Consider the following 16,731-nt stretch of genomic DNA (forward strand, 5'->3'; position numbering starts at 1 on the left):
TGAAGTAGTCTTAGTTAAACTACTGTCATTTGCATATTGGCAACTTTAAAGGTCCAACAAGTCTTTAGCCCTCATATGTAATAAAAGGTACTAAGGTTGCCTATTAGCAGTAACCCATAGCAACCAATAAGATGTTTGTTTTTAAACAGGTGATCAGTAAATGCTACCTGCAAATTGGTTGCTATGGGTTACTGCACTTGGGCAAACTTAATGCCATTTATTACATATCCCCATAAACATCATGCATATTTAAATGCAGAACTGACTTTGACAAGGTGAAAAAGTCAGTAATGATTACTCAGTAAATCCAGTTGCTGTAGATTTACTTGTAATAAATAACTAATCAAGCGCTTGTGCTAATTTGTCAGCGGCTTTGCGTCTCTGCAAGCACCCCGGAACCAATATTTCACGCCGCTCTTTTCTAGTGGGAACTATTTCCTATAGACTCTCCTCTCAACAACGCGGAGATTACATAGGAAAGAAAAGTAATTGGCAGCTGCACCGAACACATGGAGCGGGGCCGCGGGAGACACCGACGCGGAGGTGGCGGTCGTAGGAGGCCCTGGGGTGAACGGGGACGCGGAGGGGACAGGGTAGGACCCGCACACAGTGGCAGGGGATACAGGGGCGCAGACCGCCAGCGCAATGAGCCGTCAGAACCTAGAATTGAGGTGAGGACCGGAAGGGGTGGGCGCTCAGTCACTTATGGTACCGCCCCTCTGAGCAGTGAGCTGGCGGATTGGGTGCTGCGATGGAGTATTTCGCTCCAACTCAACTCAAGAGTGTCCTGTACTTATTTCTCCCTTGTGTAGGCTCTTGCAGTATATGTGTTTTTATTAGCCCCTTTATCACCCAGTGTTTGCCTGGAGAAATGTTCAAACTATACGCAATTAGTTACGTATTTTATGGAAAGAAATACCGCAGATTGAATGTTCTTACTGCCACAATAGTTAGTCAAAGGGTTTATGTGGAGCTCTTCTAAATAATGGCGGTAACTCTATCAGTATGTCTGCCTTATCCCGCATAGCTGCTTCTTACTAGTAAAGCATTAAAATATATATATCTATATAAACGCAGTTCATAATTACATATACGCACTATATACAGGTATAGGATCCGTTATCCAGAAAGCTTGGGACCAAGGGTATTCCGGATAAAGGGTCTTTACATAAATTGGATCTCCATACCTTAAGTCTACTAAAAAAATCAATAAAGCATTAATTAAACCCAATAGGACTGTTTTGCATCCAATAAGGATTGGATCAATTACAAGTTACTGGTTTATTATTACAGAGAAAAAGGAAATCGGTTTTAAAATTCAAAATTATTTTATTAAAATGGAGTCTATGGGAGACGGGCTTTCCATAATTCGGAGCTTTCTGGATAACGGCTTTCCGGATAAGGGATCCCATACCTGTATATGTATTTTTTTATTACTATATATATATAGTGACAATTTGTGGGCTTTTACAATGCATACAATTACTAAACACGCAACTCTATATGCTTCAGTCTTAATAGGAATTATTTGATAATTAACCCTCCAAGTACTGAGGAACTAACTTTCTGTGAAGGTTTTCATTTAGGGATATAACTAGAGAGCTAACATTTTTAACCTGTGGGCCACAACTCAAAAACAGGTCAAATATGACCCAACTATATAAACTGACATTTCGTACCGCAAAGAAAAAGACATTAAAATGTGTTCTAAAAAAATAAAGGTTAAGAAACAGTGCTGTTGACTAGGCAGACCTTGTAACCGCTGAGAGTTTGTTTGGTATTAGTGGCCCTGTGGGGTGCTGCTAACTGTTAACCCTTTCACTGCCAGCCTTTTTGGACAAAGCGGAACTTCTACTGCCAGACAGTTTTTGAACATTTTGCACTGTTTCACTTTAGGGGCCTTTCCTCGGGGGGACTTTTAGTTTACACAGGAAAACAATATATCCTTTTTTTCAGGACAACCTAAGCTTTTAAAATATGGTGGAATTTTTGTGTAATTCCAATTTTGTAACAAGATATAGGCTTCTAGATGTCTAAAAAATTAAAAAAAATAATATTTTCCATAATATAAACACATATACCAGAAACAAAAAATATTTTATGCATGAAAATACACCTGATTTGGAATGTCCCATGTCTCCTGAACGTGCCAATACCAAATTTATATAGTTCTATGGAGATTTCTCACTTGTATAGGTCAAAACCCTCCAGCAGTACCCTACCAAATTTCCAAAGCACTGCTCCAGAAAGCTGCATACTTTAGATTTTAAGGCCAAAAATTCCGCTAACAGAAAGTTTATCCCAGAAAATTTTACATTTTTAGAAAGAACAGATTCTGGGGAATCCAGAATAGGTAGAACTGTCTGTCTGCTCCAAACTACCAAGTCGCAATGCTTTCCTAAAGTTATTCGTTTTTATCAAAATTTGTAATAATTTTTAAAAATCGCTTCAAAGCTTCCAGTCAATAGTATCTTAACTCCTAAAGGTCATAAAGTAAGTAAATAAAACACCCTAAATATGAACGCCAGGGGTCCACTGAACAGTTTGATGCCCAATATGTATAGGTTTAGCTAAGTATGTGGCATGTAGGGGCCCCAATGGGAACATACCCCCATATGATCTATCATTTCTGTCATTTCAGCTTCTGCAAAATCAACACATTTACATCATTATATGTGGGATGAAGCTAGTAAAAAGTACGCTCACCCCAGAAAGTCATATATTTTTGGAAAGTACACATTCCCCCGAATCTAAAATGGGTACCCATGTCTTTCTACTCCAAAGTACCAAGCCATAAAGCTTTCCTAAGTTTGACGATTTTTATGGCATTTCCAAAAATCACCTCAAAACTTCCACTATGCAGCAACTTATTTTCTACAGATCATTAGGTACCAAGACAAACCTCCCTAAATATGAACCCCCCAACAGTTTGATGCCCACTGTACATAGGTTTATCAAAGCACATGGCACTTAGAGACCCCCAAATATACCTTGTGCACACTAATTTCATGGCTTATCTTTACCCAATTCATAAACACACTGCAGTTTTATGAGGGGTAGAAGCTGCAGAAATGTAGGGTGACCCCTAAAAACCATATATTTTTGGAAAGTACACTTTCTGACAAATCCAACAAGGGTAAAGAGTCCTTTCTACACCAAAGTACCAATCTGCAAAGCTTTCCTAAAGTTAGTGGTTTTTATGACATTTCAGAAAATCGCATAAAAATGTTGCAATTTGCTGCATTTATCTCACACAATTTCTTGCGTACAAAGGCAAGTCACCCCAAATAGGAACACCAGAGGCCTACTGAACAGTTTGATGCCCAATATGCATAGATATACCAAAGTCTGTGGTATGTACTGATCCCAAAATGAAAATAGCGCATAAGGATTTCTCGCCTGCCAGCTCAGCTTTTGCACACAGAGCCCCCTGTCAGCGTATTATGTGCTAAAAAGTAAAAAATATGTATGTGTGCACACTTGCAAAGAAGTGATAGGGTGTATAGGTGTGTATATGTGTGTGTAAGTGTATGTAAGTGTAAAAAAAAAAAAAAAATGGAAACTGCAAAATTAAAATCAGCAAAAAAAATGACAGTTAGTGTAAATGGTGTAATGTGTGTGTAATAGTGCAAAAAATGTACCTGGGGCAGATCTCAAAGGCAGGCAAGGCAGATCTCTGTGCTGGAGGGTCGCAGGGGGCTGCAGGCAGGTCCACGAGGCTCCAAGAGTGAAGGGGGCGGCGCCAGAGAGGGGATTTTTATACCCCATGCAGCAGGCACGTCTTGATGACGTCGCTGCGACTTTGGGTCAGTCTGGGGGCGATCGGAGGAGGGAGAGGACCATCAGCGCCGGTAAGCTCGTTTCCTAGGGGGTTGTGGGGCTGGCAGCGCGTCTCTGCACTCGCATTGATCGGCGAGTGCAGAGAACGCGCTGGCTGAATGAAAAACGTAGCTCCTACGTGCTGGGCACTTAGCAACTTTTTTTGTCAGCTACGGTCTTGGCAGCCAAAGGGTTAAGCTGTTTCAGTATAAGTTTATGAAAAATGAGTTCTTTCAAAAGTTTTGGGGCCCTTAAATGATTTTGCTGTGGGGCTTATTATATACAGTTCTAGTAGTGGTAAGTCAAAGGCAACAGGACTTGCTGAGGTATCTTGAAAAAAGTTTAACATCTGAGCAGAGATATAACTAAAGTTACTGGGTGCCAAAGTGAAATCGCTTTAGGCCCACCCCCGTAAGTTTTAGGAATGAGAGATTTTCATCTGTACCTAAACTACTTCGTGCCACACAGGCCTTTTATCCCTCCTGAGTCACCTGATTTCCTAGAGTCTGCTAAGTTCAAACTAGGATTCAAAATAGGCCCTGGCATTTCAAGTACACAGAAACCCAAACAGCCTCCCACCAGCCCAATAAATAGTGACTGTCTATGGCAGGGATCCCCAACCTTTTATACCCATCAGTCACATTCAAATGGAAAACATTTTGGAGAGCAACACAAGCATGAAAAAAGTTCCTGGAGGGGCCAGTGAGAGCTATAATTGGCTAATTGGTAGCCCCTATGTTAAGTGGAAGCCGACAGAAGGCTCTGTCTGGCAATTACACTGGGTTTTGTGCAACCAAAACCAGCCTCCTAACCAGAAAATCAAAAATAAGCACCTGCTTTGAGGCCACTGTGAGCAACATCCAAAGGGTTGGTGAGCAACATGTTGCCCCGGAGCCACTGGTTGGGGATCACTGGTCTGTGGCATCTTACAGAAGCCCCTCAGACATTTGCCAGTCTACAGATTGCCAGACCTGGGGTCTGCTTCCTCTATAGATTCCCCCTTGCATCCACGCAACAAATTGAACTGACAAAGCTGCTTGAATGAATGGTGAGACAGTGACAAATTTTGTTTAATAAAAAATTGACTTTCACATGATATCTGGCTTGTTACACATGAATTTTGACCTACCTGGTGGATCTTTCATGCGCTGTAGTGCAGGGGAACACAGGAAGACACACAGGCCTGTATTTCCTGTGTGACCATACTCATTGTGGTGCAGACAAGTGCCAAATGTATGGGGAAAGCAACTTGAGGTATTCAATCTGTGTTTGGCCTTTGTGTTCTTCCTGCTTTCCCCTGTGCTGCAACGCATGAAAGATCCAGCACTGGAAAATGCAGGTGAAAATGCTTGTTTGTAAGAGCCCTTAAAGGAGAAGGAAAAAAAAAAAAGAGTTAATCTCAAGCTGCAGGCATACCTTCAGTTCTCCCCATATTTCTCCTGTTTAGATGATCATAAGCTTTATAGGGAAAAAAACCCACTGAGCTCTGTAAAGAAAGTTCCCATAATGCCTCGCTCCTGCACCAAGACCAATACCCCAGTACGTTCGCAGTTTGTAAGACTATGAGGTAGCTTCCTGCTTATTGGCTCAAATCCACATTCCTAAGGAAGGGGATGGAGTTCTTAGCATTTTTGAGGGAGGGGGGAGCAGGAGAGAGAAGAGAGCTGCTCAGACTCCGGCCCAGGAAAAACAAAGAGACAAGAAATCTTTTTTCTTTTGAGTGAGGACTCAGTGCAGCGTTTCTGTGAGTGCTTATGGCTGTATTTACATAGACCTTTCCGATAAAGCTTACTTAGTTTTTACCTTTTCCTTTAAATATAGCTCAGAAAACCATTAAAGCTTCCAGATTGTTACATAGAGATTCTATACACTTTCCAGCATGGCAGGCCAGGGCAATAAAAATGATATTTTTTGTTTACTTTTTGTGTCATCAGCAGTCCTGCGCCAAGCAGGCAACCCAGCCGGCCTCCTTGCCCTCCAGAACCACCCCCCCTTCTGTACACATGCATGAATGAGCGCACTGGTACATGCACATGGGGGCATGGCAAAGAGACTGTCTTCAGCAACCCAGTGGCACTGAAGACAGGGTAGAGAAGTAACTTACATGCAGGGCGGGCAGTGGAGAGGAAAGGGCCCAGAACTAGGGGTAGGCGAAAGAAATGGCATGTGCCTAGCGCCCCCACACCACTGCTTCTAAGGCACATGCATTTTTTCCCTAACCCTAATTCTGGCCCTGGTCGTCAGTGTAATTTCATCATCTTTCACCAGAGTAACAACTGGGATTAAAGTAGGGTGGCCACATTTTCTGTAAAAATCTGTTTAATTTGCATTTCCTACTAATAACATTGGTATCTAATAATATTTCTTTAGTGACCAGGGTCAAAAAGGTAACAAACTTAGTTTACAGGTGTCTAGACTAGTGATGTGAAAGCTAGTTTACCTGCTGTTAGGGTGGGCTTGGGTTGCAACCTATGCATGAAGATCAAGTTAGGGTAGGATTCAGGTTAATTCTCACAGCCATTTTGGCATAGTGTGGTTCCAACACTCCCGCTCTAATGTCACCATAAAAGACAGGCCTGATGTGAGTATAAAAATCCATCTTGAAGATTGGGCCCCGGCTGGGAAATTTCTGACCTGCATGTCACTAGTCTTTCCTACAGCACATTTATGTCAGATGACATACAAAGTTTTTCTTTAAAGACATATTTGTACTGTTTTAAAGAGGAACTCCACTGAAAAACACATTTTAGCATAATTAAACTTTCCAATATACATTGTTAAAACATTTAAGTGGTTTGAAACTTTTTTGTAAATGTGAATACTTTTGAAAGCATTAGTTAAAACAAGCTGTATCAGTCTCTTCTGTAATGCTGAAACAATGCTTGAAACAATGTACACAAGTCAACTTTCCATGCTGTTTCACAGATCTTTTTTTATCAGCTGGCTTCTGCTTCATCATTTCAAATGTCAAAACCACCAGGGCAGAGAATAGAATGGGACATATAGTACAGATACAGCAGTTATATTTACAAATAACTTCAGATCCACTGAAAATGTGTATATTGAAAATTTGCTTATGGTTTCCTTCATTAGGTACAATTGTTTTTGCAAACCTCAGGGTTCTGCACATCAGTTCTGACTGTATTTTTGTATTTTTCTGCATAAAGCTTGCTTTTTGAAAATAAATGTCAAACCACTGATATGTCACTGCTACTATTGGTGATCCATTGTTATTTGCCAATAATATTTGTATCTTCCTCTCCTGCCAAAGGAAGTTTGGTAACCTGGAGGGTGGCTCACAGTGTGTATTGTTTTTTTCTTTTATTATACGTAATCGTTCTAAAGGGGTTTTTTAACTTTCAAACATTTTTCATTTCCTAGATTTCCTAGATTTGTTTTTTTTTTCAATTGCTGTCTAATTTTTATTTGTTAGTGATTTTCTAATTTTGAAGTTTAGTGTTTCGGTTTCACCTTCTTGTGTCTTCATGGACTAGCTCTGTGATGGGGGTCACCGACCCTTTTAAAGTGCTCTAATTTGATACATTAGTTAATACATTTATTATCTTAGGCCCTGCTGATGTTTCATCAATGTTTCATTAAAGACAGCAGTTTAAATTCATACAATGGTTGCTGATGTAGCAAAAAATATGTATCCAAGTATGTTTTGCTTGGTATTACAGAACTTTTGTTTTGTGTTTTATTTATTTTAAAAATTTTTTTATAGCTACATGGTACTGTTACAGCAATTTGTACAGTACAGTACTTTGTTAATCCGTTTGAAATTGAAAATTTAGACTGTCGATATGCCTTCTATTTATTTGAAGTAACTAAAGTTCAATGGCAATTTGCTGCTTTCTGTAATGTCCTAATTAGATAGGAACCAGGTAGTTGGACCACTGTCAGTTGGGGATACCAAACCAGTGCTGATGTTCACAAATGCCTTTTTGGGGCCCCCGACTTACTAAACTTGAGTTTAGATAACCAAAATACGAAGTACTTGCAAGGATGAGACAAAAATGTGGTCAATTAAGGCTAAGGTCAAGTATCATGGTCAGGAAAAACCAGCAGAAACAAGGCTTAGCAGGATCTTAGACAACCAGATGCCAGTTTGGGCAAAGAGGGAATGAGAGCAGAGGTTTAAATAGGGAGTTTTTGGGCTAAAACATAGAAGGAAGTGAGAAAAAAGGAAGTAAACAAAAAAAAAAAAAAAAACCCTAATCAAGATTGAGCCTAAGGTTTCAAAACATACAATCGCGCATGTCATGATGTCACCGCACCTGTGCAACAACATAGCAGCATTTCCCTATGCGTGCAGATGCACCCAGAAGCCCTAAGATGCAACTGCTGGCCGGTGCAAACCGAGGTAGGGGAATGCCCTGGACCGGTAGTGCGCCTTATACTTTAGTTTCATGGTATCATGGATATGAACATTTTTTTACTTCCACATTAAACCAAACACTTCAAAATAAAGCCATGCGCAGTGAATAGTCATTTTACGATGATATCATCGTCCCATCCATTGACAGATTTAAAAGTTTTACAACTGGAATTTTTAAACCTCTCCAATCAACTCTTGGGGCAATGTAGCCAGATTGATTGTAAAATTTCGTACCCCATCAGTGTAACAATAAGTAGAATTTAGCAGATTGTACTAAAATTGGTTGTTTCACAGGACAATGTCTGTGCATGGCTTCCTTAAAACTGGCCATACACGTTCAGGTTTTAGTCGTCTTATTACTAACATTCAGAACTAACATTCAGATTGAAATTGTAGGATAAAGTCCTAAAAATAACAAATTGGAGGATGTTCTGAACATAAAATAATTGACAGACAACAATTGTACGAAAGTGACACTCAGTTCAGTGTTGTACTGAAAACCATGTAGATCATCTGGTCCTGTTTAGTTCATGTGTAGGTTCAACTGATTATATGCTGGTTTTATACAAGGGAAATAAGAAATATATAGATGGAAAAAGTCTTTGTCTTTGTGACTTTTCACATTTTATCCACTGGATGCCAGTATACACTTTATTCATCTCAGCTGCAATCAGATAAAAAGCTAGAGCATGTTCTGATAACTGATCTGCAGTGGTTCTGCGGCTACTGGGCTTGGATGTAGATTTCAGACACTGCAACAGCTCAGCGATGAAAGCTTTTCTGATACAGTCTGATGCACGGCAGTGGTTGTGCACATTGGCTTGCTTGTCTGATAAAGTTAGAGATCCCAGAAAAAGAGTTTAGGAACTGGGCTTATATGGTTCTGCACAGATGGCATAATCATAATACCCAATGAGCAGTGCAACATCAAGGGTAGCCTTACACCTGGCTTGGTCTGTTTAGGTGTGTACTTTATAAAAAAGGAATATATATTTTAAAAAGGCATAGACTTAAAACCATTATAAATAAAATTTGTTTTCCTCCTAAGCCTGCCATTAAATGCTGCTCTCCATTTAGCTTATGTTAGACCATAGACCATTAAGAATAGAATCCAACAGAAAAGGGACTCACAAAGGGGCAGTGGAACATAATTATTGCTTATATCTACTTCAATGCATGTTTCTAATACAGATCCATCTTTATGCAGTGGTTAGTAATGGAATTTGTGCTTGTACTGAAATGCTGTTTATATGCAAATACCTATCTTTTAAGGCCATTATCCATTAGCTTTAGCTTTGTAGATAGGAATCCTATGTATCATTAGCCATGCTGTATAATCTTTTCTCAGCCTGTAAGCTTGCTGTCACTTTAGCTCCATCAGTGCAGTCTGAGATTTTGTTTAGAAGTCATTATACATATCCATATACTGATATACATTTGTTGTATCCTTGCACTGTAGTCATTAATAAGCACATCTATATCAGTTTGTAGCTTTCTGAGCAACTCTATAATGGTATACGCACAGTTTTAGCATTTGGTTAAACCGATGCTTAATTTGTTGAATTTTCAGCATTCTCCACGCATGAAGATAGTTGGCAAGACCCCTCTTGGCAGATTAAGATAAAATGAAATATGTAATTCTAGTATATTACAGCTCATTCCACAGTATACTTCAAACATTTGACAAGCAAAGCTCAAAATACATGTGTGCTAATGTGTACCAAGGGGCACTATTGTGCTGTAGAATGCACAAAAATGTAATAATTTACACATAAGCAAAATAAGACACCCCTGCAAGGTACTTCAAAAAACACTAAAAAGATCATATTACAAAAACTTTTGGCATAATTTTATTATTTTATACCAACCATAAAAGAAATAAATTAACATTACACAAACCCATAACTTCCAGATGTTATAAGTACTCAAATGCACTATATAGGCAGAGGTGTGCAGGTCAATCTCAGCCCACACTAAAAGTGCTCTGGCAATGTAAGGACTAAACTGCAATTCATTTCAGTGTAATTACACCTACTTTGTCTTAGTATGTTCAGCTAACCCAGTTCCACTTCTTTAATATTTATTTCCATTATACTAATCAATATCTACATTGTGGCTACTTTGCATTTAGAAAGTGTAGTTGCTGCAAATATATACGGCTTTTGTTTTTTCTGGTCGGACTCCTGAGTTCTTTAGTGGAGGTACATAGTACATTGTATTCAGATATGTGGAACACAACTATGGTTTAATGAACTGGTGGTAGAACAAAACTGCTGCTGCTACCTTGCTACCTTCCCATTGTTCTGCTGTTCTGCTGATCGCTGCTGGGGGGAGTGTGACTGAAGTTTATCAGAGCACAGGTCACATGGCTGTGGCACCCTGGGAAATTAAGAATATGGCTATCCCTGTGTGAAATGTCAAAATTAAATAAAAAGTCTGTTTTGTTTTAAGAACTAATTTCAATGCAGGATTCTGCTAGAGAAGCTCTATTAACTGATGCATTTTGGAAAAAAAAATATGTTTTTCCTTTAAAGAGGCCCCTAAAGGTTCTGGTACTCATTTTATTTGTGGTTGGCATGTGGTAACAAAACCATTGTAATTATGTATAGGCTGTAATGATCTGTAGCTATATATGTTTGAGCCCCTTTGTATGGGGTATATTAATTTGGATATTTTTGAATAACCTTTCATATTAATGCGGTTTTCTGCATAAGGGATCTTCCTCTAACTAGGATTCCCATACCTTAAAGAGCTTTTTAACGTTCTGGGCTCTCTGCCAAAAGAAACAATGTTTCTAAGTGCAGGTGACGCTTGTTAAGATTTCTGGTCTCTCTGCCAAAAGCTACTTTTAATTAAGTGTATATCTTTTTTAGCTTCAGTGCAGGAGATCAAAGGTAAATAAAGGGACTTTTCAGTAAGGATCCAGGACTGCCGGTTGAGCTGTCAAAAGAGGGACTGTCCCGCAAAAATCGGTATAGTTGGGAGCTATGCATGTAGGAAGTTCTCAGTGTGTCAGGTTCAAAATAGGCCACTCCCCTCCCTTCAGAAAACTGATCAGAGAGACAGGAGAAGGGCTGATTTAACAGGTTTAAAAAGAAGCTTTTACAGTGGCCTTTTTATTATGGAAAATGGATTTTCTTAAAGGACAAGGAAAGGCTAAGTCACTTGGGGTGCCGAAATGTTAGGCACCCCCAAGTGAGTTTAATCGCTTACCTTGTACCCCAGGCTGGTGCCTCTGCAGTGCTTCCTGCTTCGTTTTGCCGGGACCCCAGGACAGGCGCATGCGCAGTAGAGTGAAAAGGCGACTTCTCTGTTAAAGTTCAGCTTTTCACTCTACTGCGCATGTGCGCACGAAGCAGGAAGGAGGAAGCGCTGCAGGTACCCCGGCTGGTGCTGTTCTCTCCCAACAGGGGCACCAGCCCAGGGTACAAGGCAGGCGATCTAAGTCACTTGGGGGTGTCTAACATTTTGGCACCCCCAAGTGACATTGCCTTTCCTTGTCCTTTAAACACTGAGAGCGTTGTTGGTTGTTAAAAATTATTTGGACATTGAAGGTGAACAACTCATTTTAGTGTGTTGTTAAAACATCAATTCAGACCATCTGGACAACAGGTTTCCGAATAAGGGATCCCATACCTGTATATAAAGAAACTGAACTGGTTAAGCTTTGATCCTGAATATGAAGCTACATATTAAAGGTGACAGACAAGCGGCATGTTGGTCTCTGTAATGTCACATTGGAAGTAAGCACCATGGTTTGCATTCCTGCCATAAATGAATTGTACTTGTGTTGTGAGCTTTTAAAGACAGTAGGATCTATCTGGGATGACTGGCCACCATATTGATCTGTACTTTATGTTGTAAGGGAATACTTTATCTGAGCTTGTTGCCACAATCCTCCACTGGACTGGAAAATAGATATAAAACAATTATCTACTGACAGAGCCTGAGGACAAGGAGACCGTTACTATTGTTATTATTTCTTTTGTATTTCTAAGTGCTCTACCCCCAGAGCACTTAGAAAATTTAGTGTTGTGCTATGAAAGTTTTAGAGCATAAACTCTTTACCATATTAAGCATTCTAACCTGTCATTTTTCAGACATTTTCTTATTGCTAGCCACAAGATTTCTGTTTGCACTGGTAGATAACACAGAAGAAATATTTCTGGATTTAGTAGCCTTAGCTTTTTATAAACTTGGAAACAAAATAAGAGCTGGCATAATTCTGCTTTGCAAAAACTCGAACTTTCTGTTTGTTGTGCTGCCAAATGGTATACTGGATGCCAAGTGCACTCATTTGGGATTGCTTGTCTACCGAAGTAACTGGGAAATGACAGCATTGCCTAGTATTAATGCACATTGCAAAGGCTCCTTTTCACACCAGCAGGTAATAGAGGCAGAGAAATGTACAGCATACCGTATTTCTGCTAATTTCTGCTTAATCTCTGTAGCTCTTTCTGTAACCTATGCTGGCTGAACATATAAACAGAATGTTGCTGAAATTCACATTTTCTAAGGCAACAGTAAATAGATCCCTTGCCTATTTTCAGCCCATATCTCTGAACATTTAGATGTATATTGTTTTGGGCCTATTTATTTTCTTATCTTTTTATTATTAAGGGTGAAGACACACGGAGCTGCTAGTAGCAGCTACTTGTCATGGCTACAAAAATAGACAATGCTGATCATTTACTGATAATTGTCTCTACATGTGTTTAAGCAGAGGCAATTCTCAGTATTATCTTTGGCAGGGTATTTTCTGGTGTTTAGTAGCCACCACAAGTAGCTGCTACTAAGTAGCTCCGTGTGTCTTCGCCCTAAAGGGGACTGTCACCCTAAGAAATAATTCCAGATTGTTTTCACTTTGTTTGTCAAGCAAAATAAACTTCACGTACACCATATAAATTAGTTTAATCTTATTTTATTCAGCCTTGGAATTCACAGTTGCAGCCAGCAGGCAGGTGCCATTTTGTGGACACTGTCATTAAGGCAAGCTTGGCATCCTGCCAAAATCTTATTTCTGTGCCAGTATGGGGGGACCTGATACCCATGTCCATGCGCTGGTTACAAAATTAGATTGTGAGGAGGGAGGGGGAATATGAGGAGTGCAGCAACATACAAGAAGTTCTGAATTGAAAGTGAAAGTAACTGCCAGCCCCACCTCTATGCCTAAGGCATAGAGGCGGGGCAAGCAATATATGATTGACAGTTGGGATTTTTAAATGCTTTTATAATGGGTATGGATGTGTTAATAAAAAAATGAGTTTGGGGTACATATTTAATTTGAAATTGGCTTTTATTATACAGCTTTTTATGCCTGGGTGACAAGTCCACTTTAACAAGTATTTATAGAGTGTCAACATATTCTTTTGTACTGCACATCAACTTTATACCCTTATTCACATGTTTTCACTAGCAGTGACCATATTAACCGGACTTACTGTTACAAAGCATATGCTTTAAAGCAAGGAGAAATTACGCAGCGCTGTACAGTAGATATCCAGAATGCTTGGGACCTGGGGTTTTCCAGATAAGGGGTCTTTCTGTAATTTGGATCTCCTACCTTAAGTCTGCTAATAAAAGTATTTAAACAGTAATTAAACCCAATAGGATTGTTTTGGCTTCAATAAGGATTAATTATATTTTAGCTGGAATCAAGTACAAGGTACTTTATTATTAGAGAAGAAAAGGAAAAAAATGTTTTTTTAATTATTTGGGAGATGGCCTTTCTGTAATTTGGAACTTCCTGGATAATGGGTTTCCGGATAAAGCGTCCGATACCTGTATACCCCATTGACAACAAGGTGAGAAATTCTTGAGTATAAAGTGGTGTAATTTATTGAAATATATTAGGGTATGTATTTTGCTTTACTCTGAGTATTGTGAGAAATACACTGGGCAAGGTTATTGTTTGGTGTGTTTTCCACCAGTATTAAAGGTGGTATATGGTTAGCACCAGGGAAAATGCCTGGTTTTGCAGCAGCAGGTAATGCTGTTTTTACTAGCTTAGGAAAGGCCAAATGAATAGGTCCCTGGAGTGAATGGAGGGATGGAAGGAAATTCCCTTACATTCCAAACTCCAGGTAACGTTTTCAGTTGGCCAGCTGTGGGGAGCTGCCTGATTAGGCCGCAGGTGAACAGCAAATAAAATAGCTATGGGATTACACAACAGGGGTTGGTTCTTGACTCAGAGTAGGTCACACTCAGAGCAGGGCACAGGGCAGGAAGGCTGCCTGCCTGTGTTTGGAACTCCCACAGGGGCTGGGGGTGCTGCCTTCCACTGCAAGGAGCAGAGGGATTTGTGACCAGGTGTGTGAGAGCTGAGAAGAGACAGCAAGGCTTAAGGTGAAGCCAGAGTGTTCATGAGTGTAAGTCACCATGAATGTGTGAAAATCACTGGGGATAGTGAGAAACCCCGAAAAGGTTCTAGAGTGTTGAAGTTACCCTGGAAGGTGAGAGTCCCAGAAAGGGGACAAGTTTTTAATATGTTTGTTGAACTGTTTGTTGATGGACTGTGTCCCTGAGAGCTTTACGTTTGGAAGAATTTGCCCTTAATAAACCTGTGTTTTGCCTAAAGAAGTGGCGTCCCTGTCTCTGTGCTCCAGATCCTCTGCTTGCCTACCTACCATAGCTAATTATTTTATAGTTTGCTTTCTGTTTTTTTTTTTGTTTGTTTGTTTCTTTTTATTTTAGCAAGTTAGAACAGCTCAGTGCCTGCACCTGGATTACTGAAATGCCTCACTGATACACCAGAGACAAGGACATTAAAGGTTTAACTTCAGTTTTAGAAAAACTGCCAAAAAAGTAAAAAAATGTCTATTTCTGGTGAACTATGGGAAAACAACTTAACTGAAAAAAAATTTGGAAAGCGGATTTCCCCTTTTAAAGACAATGGGTCAGTATAAACTGGCACAAAGTTACTCTGGGTTTTACAGGTTTTTTTAATAAAAGAAATGCACTGTTGGCTTTTATTAATAACATTTCTGAAACTGGCATTAAAGTTTTCAATTTACAGCAGTATATCTTTTATGTTTCTAGGTACAAGAATAAAACATACAAAGGTGTGTGTGGCATATAGAGACCCCAAAAGAAGGAATATAGCACACTACATTTTTATGAGCAAAAACAACTAATCGAGAACAGAGCAAAGTGCAATAATAAATCACTAAAAGCAGATTAAACCATTCAAAACAATAAAAAAAAAATGCAATGTGTGTATGTTTATGTTCCAGATACATGAGTGTGGGCAACAAGAAGCATTTTAAGGGTTGCAGCAATAGGAAGAGACCACGTTGTGCCCGGGATGGCAGGGGATGAGAGTAAATGAGAGAGGAGAAAAAGTATAGCTTAAAGGAGAAGGAAAGGCAAAGTCACTTGGGGGTGCCAAAATGTTAGGCACCCCCAAGTGACTTTAACTGCTTACCTTGTACCCCGGGCTGGTGCCCCTGTTCGGAGAAAACAGCACCAGCCCGGGGTACCTGGAGCGCAGCGCTTCCTCCTTCCTGCTTCCTTTTCCTAAAATGCCAGCGGTTGGCGCATGCGCAGTAGAGTGAAAAGCCGACTTTTCTGTTAAAGTTCTGCTTTAAGGAAGCGATCGCTGCAGGTACCCCGGACTGGTGCTGTTGTCTCCGAACAGGGGCACCAGCCCAGGGTAAAAGATAGGCGATTTAAGTGACTTGGGGGTACCTAATATTTTGGCACCCCCAAGTGACTTTGCCTTTCTTTCTCCTTTTAAAAATCCAACCTGGAAGAACATAAAATGTAGGTTATTGGCACTATGGTCCTTTTTTACTAATTGTAGATTTTGTGACCTATGGCAGTTAAAGTCTTCACATAATAGATTTGTAACAGTGCAAAATTAAAACTTAAACAACTATGGACAATACATTGAATTATATGAAAGACATGAAAGGTCATCTGAGGTTTCTGAGCTCTTTCCTGGGTAGAGGAACGTCAGGACAGTTGTGAACATATATTTGTCTATTGTACAGTCAGAAGAACTGACCAGTAGGTGGTTCTGTTGTTACAAAATTCATTATATTAGCAGTTTTCACACTGCTTAATAGCTCTGAAATTAAAAAAAAAAATGAATGTAAATTGAAGAGCACCCTGAGCAAATTTACATTTTTTTTTTAAGGTTTTAATATCTTTTTATCAAAAAACGCCTTGTTAAGTTTACATGCCCTTTAATTAAAATAGAAGGCATGGAATGTGGTCTATTTTTGAAGAAATTGTACACAGGGTCGGACTGGGCCGCCGGGACACCGGGAAAAATCCCAGTGGGCCCTGACGGCCCCGACCCTTGCCGGCGCTCCCCCTGCCCAACCGCTCCTCCCCTGACGCGTTAAATTTACGCGCTCGGGGGAGGACGTCGGGTGGGGGGCCCTGCCAGGGGGGTGGGGGCAGCACGGGCACCTGCAGGGCCCCTGGGGCGGGAGCCCCGGTGGGCCCTTCACCCCTCAGTCCGACCCTGGTTGTACAGCATTAGAAAGTCGAGTGATTCAGTTGGTGAGTGATGTATTAAGTTATGTAGA

General features: G+C 40.1%; 1 protein-coding gene across 1 annotated transcript in view; it reads left to right on the plus strand.

The window, feature by feature from the left end:
• Positions 1-421: 421 nt before the first annotated feature.
• Positions 422-16,731, plus strand: part of aven (apoptosis, caspase activation inhibitor) — a 181,945-nt gene continuing 165,635 nt past the window's right edge. Inside the window, exon 1 of the mRNA XM_002935329.5 lies at positions 422-671. Within this exon, the coding sequence (XP_002935375.2) occupies positions 510-671 (162 nt within the window). The 5' untranslated portion in view covers positions 422-509. The remainder of the gene's footprint in view (positions 672-16,731) is intronic.

This window comes from Xenopus tropicalis, chromosome 8 (assembly GCF_000004195.4).
Source record: "Xenopus tropicalis strain Nigerian chromosome 8, UCB_Xtro_10.0, whole genome shotgun sequence".
Taxonomy (NCBI): Eukaryota; Metazoa; Chordata; class Amphibia; order Anura; family Pipidae; genus Xenopus; species Xenopus tropicalis.